General features: G+C 39.4%; 1 protein-coding gene across 1 annotated transcript; it reads right to left on the reverse strand.

The window, feature by feature from the left end:
* Nucleotides 1–451: 451 nt before the first annotated feature.
* On the reverse strand, nt 452–13,226 carry FAM199X (family with sequence similarity 199, X-linked). Its single transcript, XM_058032576.1, has 6 exons — nt 12,988–13,226; nt 10,039–10,258; nt 7,813–7,962; nt 7,349–7,510; nt 5,995–6,255; nt 452–5,146 (listed from the first exon to the last, which is right to left on the reverse strand). Exons 1-6 carry the CDS (start codon nt 13,173–13,175, stop codon nt 4,976–4,978), a joined length of 1,152 nt encoding a protein of 383 aa, XP_057888559.1. The 5' UTR covers nt 13,176–13,226; the 3' UTR covers nt 452–4,975.
* Nucleotides 13,227–13,262: the final 36 nt, after the last annotated feature.

Below are 13,262 nucleotides of genomic sequence, written 5' to 3' on the forward strand. Positions count from 1 at the left end.
GAGATTTTGCAATATTACACTTCAAACTTCAGTATTGCAGAAGGCAAATTTTGTTCAGGGACACAACTTCTACAAGCTGGCAAGTGTCCTCATTCTTGCCTGTTCAAAGACTGCCATGTTCTTGCTGGTGCTGAGCACAGATATAAAAAATACCTCTGGCACAGGAATCAAAACAAAGGACAGACAGCTTTAAGTACATGACCTTGGGTTATACAATTCACAACAATTAATTGCTTCCCTATGAAACCATTCTTGTCAGATTTTGCAGTTAACAAACCCCTTTAGCTAAGGGGGGACCAGTTTGCTTTCTGCCATCAAGAACAATTAAGATGTGCCACTTTATTTTTATTTTCTGCCTGTGCAGTGACAGAAAATTTGTATTTTCTGCCTGAAGAGTGACTTCACAGGTCCTGTATAAGAATCCCCCTTCTCTGAAGAAGACACCACATCATTTCATAAGAATATCTTTGCTATATCATTAATTTTAATTCCAACCTGTACTTCAATATGCACATAACTATTTTCAAATACAATGAAAACTTAAATTCAACAGCATCAGAGCTTTCAGTAAATCCTTCACAACTTCAGAAAAATCTCTATAAACATTGTGTAAAGTAGATACAGAATGTACAGAGAATGGTTTTCTATACAAAAGTGCATTTTAGCAATACAATTAGCAGAGAACCTGGGAAAAAAACCCCTCAATTTAAGCAATACCATATACTCTAATCTATACCCTCCTCTCTCCCCCCTGCAAAAAGAAAGAAAAAAAAATCAACCCACCCACCTTCCCCTTGCTTTGGTTATTAACTATATTCAAGGCTTTCATATTACAATTTTATTTTTTTACACCAGACTATTTATTTATAATTTGGAAATGTTTTAAAGTTAGCCAGATGAGAGAGAATGCAAATATGATTCATCAGAGTTAACAGTCAAAATAGACAAACTTTGAATATTACATAGATTTGCTCTTGATAGATTAATAAACTGATCTTTGCAATCCTTAAATGGACAACTGTTGACTTTTCTGTGCCCAAGAATTGCAAGATCAGTACACTTAAGAAAATTAAACCAATAAATCTAACAACATTTGCCATGAAAATCTGGCTTATATGAATGAACTTTAAAAGCTCCCAAAACAGTCAGGTTTATTAATATTTATAGACCAATGCATCAACTGATTTCAAAGTTGAAGGAGTGTTAGAAGAAAAGCAATGGCTTCAGGCCATTCAGCATAGATAAACAGGAAATATTGCCATTTTTATTTTTCTGTGTTGTATATGCACTCTGATGTAAATGCATGTAAGTTCAAGCAGGTTGATTGGTTGGTTTGTTTTCTCCCCAGAGAATGATCTTCACAGGTTTCAAACCACAATATGAGAACTAAAATTTGAGGCCAGGAAAGTCTTGTAAAGACTTTTCCTGGTCTTCCAAGTAAGCACCCCCTACTGAGCACATTGCAACCATCTTTTTATGAGCTTCCCAGATTTAAAAAAAAATAGGCATTTTAACAAAAGATGACATTAGATACTAAGAAATTAGCCAATTTTTTCAGGCAGCTTTCTTCCTCATATTTAAAATCATATTAGAAAATAATGTTCTCTCTTGTTTACAGTCCTATTGCAATCAGACTTTCAGTGGTCCTTCTAAGCCTTTTTAGAGAAAAAGTTACCATGGAAGCAAACTGTTATCATTACAGAGTGTAAAATGTTTATATCCACACTGCAGTGGGTACAAAGTTCCTAGAGACAGTTTCAGTACCATGAAGCCAAGTAACCATGAGCTTTTTCCTGTGTGTTTCTGTATTGCTTTTAAGCTTCACATTTTTTCTCCATTAATAAAAAGCAGAGTTTTGATTTATTTTTTTAAGAAAAAAACTCAATAAGGATGCATTATTTTAGCAGTCTGTAACTATTCTTCATCAGAACCCAGCAGTTACACCTATGGCCACAAAGGCCATAACTTGTATCAGCAAGATCAGATTTCACTGACATTACAACTGTTTGACTACTACCACAGGTATTTCACAGAAATTAACAGATTTAGATTGGAAAAGTCCTTTTAGGATCATCAACCCTAAATCTAACACTGCCAAGCCCACCACTAAACCATGTCTAGGTGCCACATTTAACATGTCTTTTAAAACCACCATGGACAGTGTCTTCCTGAGTAAATGTTGAGCATGCTGCAGGAAAAACCATGAATCTGACAAAAAACCTTCCCCCACCACAAAATGAGTGTGTCACTGCAACTACAGAGGGTGAGAAAGCAAAAGGAAAAAAAACCCAAATGTGTAGAAGGATATGAGAATATGAGAACTCCTGAGTGCCACAGTGACTTCAGGCCTGATTCTCTGATATCAGGGAGAGACAACATGGTATCTCTGAGTACTTGGCAAAGAACATTCAAGGTAAGCAAGATGTTATTCTGCATTCTTACCAGAACATTCAGAGTTTTGTATTCTTTGTATTCTTATGAGCATCCTGGATCTATGAGATCACAGAGCTATAAATTATTAGCATGGAATCCCTGGAAATCCACTCTCTTCTATCATTTTAACTGTCACTCACATGACTGAAGTACCTGCTGGAGACAACACAGCACAATCAGCTATTCTGGCACCCAGGACCTTTTTGTCCATGTAACACATGAGCAACTGGACCCATCTAATCACTTAGAATAATTTATACTCACATGCTCACACTATGATGGAAATACTATCCTCCCTCACTTCAGGATCTCTGGAAGCTAGGAGACAGGTGGCCAGAATGAACTGTACCTCATCAAAATGATGGGGTCTTCTCTCAACAAAACCCTGAGGCATTTTAAACTCTGAATAACTGCTGAAACAGAATAAAGTGAACACACTTTCATGCTCCACCACACTCAGATATTGCACCTTCCTTACAATTCACTGCAGAGTTTCAATTCTCTACAGTACAAAGTGTGCATTTTTCTTCAGAAAAAAAAAATTCAATCACATTTCAAAGTCACTGCAGAAAATAAAGGTTGTACTGAAATGTGACAGTGTACATATGGTGAAGTATTTCATGATGAATTCGTCCATTACCATGGAAGAGTTTAACAACCACACCCTGAAATTACCCAAATTGACAGCAATTGAATCTTATCTTCCATACAAGATATTTAAATGAAGCTCCAGATTTAAGTCAATCTATATTCTCAGTAAAGTGTATACTGTTAAGAAGTTTTCAGTATTGATTATACAGGAGGGAGGCATCAATCAGCAATAGCACAGTACAAGCAAATACTGACAGGTCACAGACACTTGTGGTTATTGGACAGAGAACTGGCCACATGGGACAGCTAACTTGAGCTCAAAATGACATTACCTGGCTTTTAGTCAGTCAGTGGCCAAGCCTGGGGACCTGTTGTAGAGCAGCACTAAGTTCAAACATATTAGTTTGACTCTGGACCCCATTTAATTCTTATCAAAACCCTTTCAGAGGCCAGTGTTCAGATAATTTACTGGTCAGTTTATTTTGAGGCTAAAAGGAATGCCACTTCTGAAAGAAAAATATTTCAGCTGTCAGGGCTAATAAGTCTGTGCAGGACATGGAACATTAATGTCAGTAGTCCTAAAGCTGATCATGCATTCTGCAGGACTGGGCTACATCCTACAATTACAGACACCTGTGGCCACACTAAACTGTCAAACTCCTTAATTCAAGAGCAAAATTAAGGTAATGAAGCATCAACATAATAAAAAAATTATTTCCTGAACTCAGAACTCAAAAACACTTTTATACACTATTAAATTTCACATTAAAATTTAGAACTATCATTTTTATCTCAGCCATGGGGGAAGGAGTTCTATAAAAGTAGTTCCAAGATAAAAACTAAAATCAGCTTAAAGATTGTCAGAGTTAAGAAAAAGGTTGAAACTACTACTACTTCCCTACCTGAAAGCCACAATTTTACCTAATTTTCTTATCATGAGAAATTTCAAAAGCTGATAGACAACAAAAGGAGAATTCTGATACATGTCATGGTGCAACGACCCACACAGAAGACAACCTCAGCTAAACATACAATTTAAAAAGTACAGCTGCATTAATTAAGTTCTCCTGTCAACAAAATGAATTAAATATACTTAGATATGCTTCTGGGGAAGAAAACCACTGAAGTTGTGTGCCACTTGTTTGCACTTCTGTTTCCAGTAGTGTTTTTAACTATTTTAAGTAGTGTCCTTGACAACTTAATTGCAGGTTAGTGTATTTTCAATTCATAAATGTGTTTTTATTGGAATCTTTTCACAGAAATACTAAGGATGTATTGGTGAACCATTAGTAACAATCCTAAGATACTGAGCAACAAAATAACCTTCTGAAGACTAAGTCTGCAATTACTATGAGGGGTTTTTTAATTTTTAGTTGGTTCCTAAGAACTACATTATTTAGGCAGTATTTGTATTACAGATTCTCTGCATTATATGTCCTGCTTCTTGTTTTCTGTGTAGTTTAATTTAAATCAAAACTTTTAGAAAAGTATCAACAGTACTTGGATTTTGTGAGCAAAAGATTTTTCCTCATGCTAAACAATCTCCCTAATAATGGGAAAGGAGGACAGAAAAAGTCAAGTGTAATATTAACTCAAAGCTGAAAAAAACCTAAAAAAGCTGAAGCATAGTAATGCATGCTTTGTGTCATCCAAAAGTACCCCTAGACTTACGTGCAAGTAAGTTAGCATGTTAGCCAAGTTCAAATTTCTTTAAAATCACATCTATTCAGCAGCTTTTCAGAAGACAGGTAAGTTTCTGAATTCTTTGTTGCAAAATTAGTCTCAAAAAGCTGAAGTTACTCAATACTTAAGACCTTCTTAGCAAAATTACACTTGAGAAAAGATCTGGTTTGTATTGTTAATACTAATCAAAATTTGGTCAAGAAACATATGTAAACAATAAGGATAATACATTTAAGGCTTAGAAAGAACACTGATAAATTCACCCCTGTCACATTAAAACATCCACATCTCCTTCATGGTCCTCCTCAGTCACTTTTAAAGACAGCACTTCCTCATTGAGAAATAATCCACTCAGTCTTTCCTTACGAGCCTGTCTTTGCTCTTTCAGCTGTCTCTTCCTTAAGGCCTTTTGCTGGAGTTTCCGCTGCTTGGAACGTTTCTGTCAAAATACAGAAGAGACAAAACATAAGATTTTGTTCTGTAAATTAGAAAAAAACGCCTCTAAAGCTGGCAAATATAAATTAACCTCTAAAATAACATCTGCTCTGAAAGATAACAAATACGAATTCTCAGCGGGGGTGTAAACATTCATCCAAAATCATACCTAATATTAAAATATCAAGACCATTTACCAGAACTGAATTCTGAGGCACAACATTAACCTGTGATGTTGCATAGTCAAGTCTTTGATTGGAGGAATCTTTATTGCTGGAGAAATGTTACAGTCTTACATTAACAAACCCAAGATGTTGAAGAACAAGAAAAAACTGCTCCTCTCCTACACACTTGAAATTTAAAACATGGGGAGACAAGGAGTGCCACAGTTCTACTTTAAATGAGACATGCTTCAGAGAGTCCCTTCTCAGCAAGGAATCTCATGAGACATGCTCAGAAAATAAAGAACATTAAAAAAGCCAGATGAAACCTCTAGTTGAGAAAAAAAACAAAAACCATCACGGGTGTCTTTGCTGTCCAGAAATTATGCCATAATTAGGGTGATCATTCTTAAACAATTTTTTTCTTAAGTTAGATGCACAAGCCCTTATTTGAGCCCACTCAACTTATCCTAAACAAAAGGAATTAGAATATCTACTACTACAAACACCAGGCTTCTGGTTAGAAGTGATGGGAAGAGCACGAGTTTAAACTCCTTATGATCATTGGCTTAGACAGACAACTCAGTTACTCTGCTCCTTCAGGACAAACACCCCAGGTAAGATCCCATGAGCAGGCTTCAGGAGTTAAGACAGCTTAATCAACACAGATACCCATAACTAGAAACTTTACTTTGGAATCCCGGATTCTCTCTGCAGCACTTGTGGACAAATTGCTGTCGCTGTGCGCTCGGCTCATGTTGGCACTGGAGTTGGAGGCGGAGTTGGCAACGCTGGAGCCGCTGCTGCTGGCTGAGCTGACCATGCTGGCACTGCTGCTGCTGCCACTGGCACCACTCACACCACTGGTGCTTGCACAGCTGTAGCTGCTCCTTTTCCAGCTCTCCCTTGCAGACCGCTGCCGAGGTCCGTGTTCCTTGATATAGTTTCTTACCTTTAGAACAGAGGCAGCAAAATTACTGCAGTTTGATAAATGCTGCACTGAGATACTCCTTTTCATGGAAAAAACACAGTCTAATAATGATGAAGTTATTGGGTCAGCTCAGGCTTTTAAAACATTTTCTTGTGGCTGCTTAAATCACAAGCAATCTGGAGTGACCCAGAGAACTTAACTATGTTAACATTTGTGACATTTCACTATGGAAGGAAGAAAAATATGTAGCAAGGGCTGGAGGGTTCTTTTCTCTTCTGCCTGTCACATTTGTCACTATGTAACAATATGTTATTATTTTAACAACAAACAGGAATATCAGTCAAGTTCAACTGAATTAAGTTGTTTACTTAATGTATCAAACCTCTTTATTTTGCTAGGTATACTCAAACAAAAGTATGTGTAAATAAAGAAACTCTTTTCTACTTTAAGATGACACTTACAAAATGTTGGAAATATGAAACAGACCAAGCCTATAAAAGCAGTGAATGTTTTCCATTTTCAACTTAATCTTCATCATTATCAGTGCAACACTGAGGAGCTCGGCTTCTATGGACACTGCATCTCTTCCCAACAACACAGCTCACTAATTCAATGGCTGAGAAGACAGTAGGATGTATCTACCCTATCAGCCAGGCACCCTTCTTGGTTATAATTTGCATCTTGTAACATCTTTAAAATGCATTATTCTCTATCCCTTTCTACATGAAATTTATGGTCTTCCCCAATAAATTCCATTTTTTTAAGTTTTAAATGCTAGTTTACATACAATGAGCAAATGCAGACTCTCAGCTAGCTGATGGTCATGAAGTGGAGTACAGTGCCATAAGCAGCACCAGGTCCACAACATAACCCATTACACACTCACCAGCTCTGGCTTAACACACAATGAGAATATACAACCAGTCTTATGTCAAGGTTTAATACATACAAATATGCTTTTGAACTCTGTTTTCTGTCACTGACAGTATTGTGCTGTAGTGTCTCTCTCAACATCTAATGGTTATGCATAAAAATTGATCACAAGTTCTTAAGATTTTGCAAGATATAATCCAATGCTGAAACTCTGAAGTCAAATGTACAAACTTTAACTCACCTGTTTCAGTTTTTCATCTGTGAGACAGTTCAATTCAATAATGAATTCACTATCTGTAGGTGAGATCTGAGCAGTAGGATCAATAATTTTAATAATATCAAGTTGCTCTCGAAGGCCCATCTCTGTACTGACTTTGCGACTCAAATATTCAATATATTCAACCTAGGACCCAAAGAAAGGCAGGTCATTTTGAAGTATTACTGATTCTAAATGAGAGACAGAAGAAATAAAGAATTGACAGAATAAAACATGCTCAAATATCATGGTTCTAGCCTTGGGCATCCTTAAAAACTTAGGGTGAAAACTTGAGTAGGCATTAAACTGGCTCCTATAGATCCAAAGGACAAGGTTTAGTTTTAAGAATCAAATAGTTCTGCACAGGTCTGCCTTTACTACAGCAAACAGCATGGCCTTTGTGTCTTTTAATTGGAAGTTCTTCTGTTCTCACATAGGAAAAAAGTCACCTGTTCATCATTTGTCATTGCACTCCATGGAAGCTCATCAAGATTCCTGTGCTTGTTTTTCTTTTTGGGAAGCAGACAGGGAGAGCTCGGAATACTCGGTATAACATCAGAGAGCACATCACTCCCACTTGCAATGTCGCTGCCAGGCAACTTGTAACATGCAAAAGGAAGAACAAAGCTTTAGAATAGAGTAGGCAGACTGTAAATTATTCTAACACTATTAACAATTCAAAACATCCCATCAAATTAGCAAAGCATTGATTATCTCTGTATTTTAACAAACTCTTTCTAATTACTCATAAACCTGCAATACTCCCTTGAATCTTCCTGTAAACACCAAGTGCAGCAAACTCAATTCACACTGTTCTGTACTCATCAATCCTCTTTAAAAATCTGTGTTTAAGAAAACACAGACTGAAGTTGCATTTCAGCTGTTTCCCTTCTCCATCAGTGGAAACTGTCCATTACAATCCAAACCTAAATCTAAACCTCCCATTTTGGAGCATAAGTTTAGTTTAAGGAAGATAATTTAAAAGTAGGTCTGTAATTCCTACCAAACTCCATAATTACACAAGAAAATTAAATTAAAATCACTGCCATTTGCCTGGAAGCAACTAAGAACTTCAGCTAGCTTCATTTATACAACTGATATGTGATTTCTGGATGCACTTCCAGTTAAAGTGGGACAGCTGGATTACTTGTGCTCAGATTCTGCCATATAACACCATAAAGAGCTACAAAAAAAGTCTTTCCAAAATCCTACAAATCCAATCAAGTAAGTCTCTTGAGAAAAGCTTGTTTTAAAAAACAAAGAGTTATAAAAAATCTGGTTACCAATCAAACATACTGTCAGCTAGCTAAGGCATGGGAAATGGCATCTTTTCAAAACAATTGCCATATTTATCAGGCAATTGAAATCTCACAACTCAATAAAGCTCTGAATCTTTGGGATCCAACCTGAGCTGTTCCTACAGACTGCATTATACACACACACTTGTAACTGCAGTGACCAGCAGCTGGATTAAACCAGTCAGAAATTCAAACCTGATCTCAGTACATGTCTCCAGTTCACTTGCATCTTCTGGAACAGGATTTGAGCTTTCTTGAAATCAATTTTCAATTCCTGTACTGTCCTTACAAGACTCTCTACATGCTCTGACTGAGCTTTATAACAAAATTTTCAAGTATTCCCCAATAAATTCTGAAGCTCTATGTTACCTATTTCAAAGTCATGTATACATTCATAGCTGACTTAAATCTTTAATATAAAAAGTCATTTTAGGTCTATAATGCACTAAAAATGCATATAATGTTTGAAAAACTGCTGAACAGGGAAGACTATCACAAACTAGAAATACCCAACAAGGACTGCATCCAGCAGAGACTTGGGAAAAGGATATGATTCACCTTCCCATTCTGGTGAGACAAAAGGAGCTCTGTACTCTTACTGGGGTAGAAAAAATACTATAGGAATAAACTATGGCAAGAGTTTGTACACTTTACCTAGAAAGTATCAGTAGGACCAGATATCTATAACCAGATTTCATTAGCAGGGCAGATCCTCAGTACACAGAGTCTAAGCTCATGGCTACAACAAACACACACTGGTCCCTAAAACCAAACAACCATAACCGACCTTCTTTGGAGAGCTGACCTTCAGTCTTCCCTGCTGATTAAGCAGGTTGGAATAAAGTGAAACAAAACATTTTTTCTATCATTCAAGATTCAGATATGTGCTCCTAGTTACAAAGAAACAAGTGCTGAGATCACTTGGTTTGTTCAGAAGAAGAGGAGACTTGAGGGGAGACTTCATAGCTGTCTACAGCTTCCTCAAGAGATGAAGAGGAGCGGGAGGCAGCAGTCTGTCCTCTCTGGTGACCAGTGACAGGACACAAGGGAACAGCAGGATGCCAGGTCAGGGGAAGTTAAAGTTAAGTATCAGGAAAAGGTTCTTCCCCCAGAGGCTGCTGGGGAAGTGGAACAGGCTCCCCAGGGCAGTGATCACAGCACCAAGCCTGACAGAGTTCAAGGAGTGTTTGGGCAACACTCTCAGACACAGTGTATAACTCCTGGGCTTGTGCTGTGCAGGACCAGGAGCTGGACTTCAGTGATCCTTGTGGGTCCCTCCCAGCTCAGGACATTTTATTCTATCACTTTTTAACTACAGCTAAATCCAGCATGCAATAGTCTACACAAAATTTTACATTTCCAGGGGAACCAGTTTACCTGCCACTCAAACTCACTGTCTGACCAATCCCAGTAAGTGCTGATAGAGGAGGAGACATCACTGCAGACACTGCCCTCGGGGAACAGATCAAAAGAGGTGAACTCCTGGTCATCCAGCAGAGAGTAGCAATCATCCTGGTCCCCCACAGACACGGATGAGAAGAGCTCCTCGCTGCACTCTGAGCTGGCCACGCTCGTCCCACAAGATGTCAAGTTCCACCTGCAAAACAGGACAACACAATTAGAGAGCAGCAAACCTTGGCATCATGTGTGCTAAGAAATTCCTTTAAGCCTTGTAAAACTATCTCAAATTTGCTAGTCAGTGATACTATACATTGATTTTATTGAAATAAGTTATAATTGTGTAAATTGAAGTATTCTGGTTTTAGGTATTTTTAAAAGTACATCAACAACATCAAAGGGAACACAGTGTAACCTATATCAAGGCAAAATTTCATATACAGTTAGTATAATTACACCTTTATTGTCAGTTTCTACCCCAGAACTATGGCTCCTGTAATATGGAAATTGACCCTTTTTTGCTGCTGGTTGGGTTTTTAAAACACACTGATCTAAAAATAAATTTTTCCATGTATTGGAATATTTAAACTTCCATATAAACCAGAAAAAACGGAAGTAAGTAATTAATCAATTTGACTTCAAGACAAATAGAAGTCAAGAAGAAATTCCAGATTGACAATCCCCCACAAAGTTAAGGCTTAATAAGGAAACATATTATGGATCTATTATTCACAACTCTGAATGTCAAAACCATTGGACATGGCACAGGGTAGGGTGGGGAAGTGACCTGTGTGAAAATGATACCATGGCAAAACTAAACACTTTTTTGCCTCATTACAAAGCTAGCTGAAGTTGTTGCTAAAGGAAAGCTATTGAGAACTCAATTTTCACAGAACAGATTTTTTACTCTAATGAGAGTAAGCCAGAATGTAACAAGCTCATGAAATCAGTCTCCATATCTGGAACTTATTTTACATATTGGAGAAAAGTAGGTCGAGACAAATATGAGTCAGCACAGCACTGCAATATGGCCAAAACAATTTGAAAAGGGCTTCTAAAATGCACCACACAAACCCACACAATCAACTCCTGTTCCATCAGCCTGGCTAACTAGAAAACACTCTTCTATCCCACTGAGCAATCCTATCACCAGAAAGGCTGGTCCTCAACCTCATTAAACCACATACCAGGCTGGCTAAATATGTTTGTGATGGATTCACTCCCACACCTACTTGGCCAGATGTGAATTTATCCAATGTTAAAGACATTTCCAAAACTTTCCTCGTAGCAGATTCAGGAATTCTCACCCTGCCTCCCTTTCTGCATCCCCTATAGATGTGCAAAGCCTTGCTGGTACAGACTCTTGTGGGCAAGGCAATCCACTGGCAATGAGCAAAACAAAACCGTGGTGACACAGCACAGTACTCAACATGAATACACCTTCAGAATCCATGAAATAATAATGAAATGAGAAACAGAGTGGACAAAGCTCCCAGACATATCAAAACAAAGGATGAGGTCCAGGGGCTCTAGCACCAACAAACTACACAGATACTCCAGGTGCAGGCAGCCAGCCTCACCTTCTCATGGCTGGGGGGCTGCTGTGCTCCCTGGGGTGAACTGGATTAACAACAAAGGGGAACTGCATTAAAATTACTCCTAACTTCAAAAAATAGAAAGCCTTATGTGAACACTACAGATTGAGCTGCACATCTGCAATGGCTTAATCAGTGCAAGACAGGGCATGTCCTTTTCCAGAGAAGTCAAACAACCCCTTGAGAGGCCTGGGTTACAAACCTGCGCTTGTAAACAGAGCAAACCTGAGCAACACACTTGGGAAGGCAACACAGAGAAATGTACAAAATTAATTAAATGCAAATTTGGTGACTATCACACATTTATTTACAGATATTCTAAGAATATATCTTACTGCTCGTGTCTTATGACTCAAGAACTATACTATGAGAGTGTATCGTGTTTGATCAACGCTCTTGATGCTGAATCATTTAGAAATGTATAATTAAAAGTTTACCCTTGTGAATGACACTTTTAAAGTGCAATTTTCAAGACTTGATACAAACTCACTCTTCATAATTGTGCAACAGAAATACTAATAACCCATAAAAGAATCTTGCAAGACTGGAACAGGAATGTTGGAGACATGTATGTTGGAGACTGAAATCTCATAGAGTATTCTCAAAGAAAGCTATTGCTATATTCAAGCTTAATACTACATATTAGCAGAACTAGGTTTTTAGGAAAGCAAGACTGTGATTTTGATTTTATGAACACAACTGGAATTTCTTTGCAGAGCTGTATTAGCACTTCTACAAATTACAGGCAGAATAATTTGCCCTTAATTAGCAGCATGGGGTGGAAATGTTTCTGCAGGAGTCAGCGGAGTCACCACGCCGCCTAACTCATTCTGAATCTCTAAAGGTCTGCCTGGTGACCATGCAAGGCCTGCCTTTAAGTCTTATAAACACACCATTCTGTAGCCGCCTACAGCCCTCAAAAATTCAAAATCTCATAAATTAAGAAACTCAGACTGAGGGTAGGAGCATCCTGATTCAAGTGGATGGTGTCCCAGCCAGGGTAGGGGAGTTGGAACTAGATGACCTTTAGGGCCCCTTCCAACCATTCTGTGATTCTATGAAAAAGCACATCTTAAAAAACCCACCCAGCTCACACCGTCAACCGTAACGTGATGAGCCGAAGCCGGACCAAGCTAAGGGGAAGGGTAACCCGGCAGGGCGTGGGGCGGACACGGGGGGCACCTGCAGCCCGGCCGTGCTCGGCCCGCCCCGGGCAGGAGCCGGGGAAGGATGCGCGGCCCTGCCAGGGGCGGCCCCGACCCCGCCGCGACCCCCGCACCCCGGCCCGGCCCTCAGCATCACCCGGCCCGGCCGCCCCGAGCGCCGAGCGGACCTGTTGGAGTGGAAGCGGTGCAGAGGGTCGGTGCGGTGGCAGGAGGACAGCTGGCAGCCGAAATCGCTGACGTCCAGGCAGCCCTCCTCGCTCAGGCTCAAGCTGCCGCCCCGCGGCGGGTGCTGGTGCGAGAGCAGCGGGCACGGCTCCTCGGGGGTCAGGAACTTCTCGTACGGCTCCTCGGTCATGGCGGCGGGCGCGGGGGCGGCGGGAGCGCCTCAGGCGGCGGCGGGAGCGCCTCGGGCACACGGCGTCGGCGGCGCCGCCATCAGCGG

The sequence above is a fragment of the Melospiza georgiana genome, chromosome 12 (assembly GCF_028018845.1).
Source record: "Melospiza georgiana isolate bMelGeo1 chromosome 12, bMelGeo1.pri, whole genome shotgun sequence".
Classification (NCBI taxonomy): domain Eukaryota; kingdom Metazoa; phylum Chordata; class Aves; order Passeriformes; family Passerellidae; genus Melospiza; species Melospiza georgiana.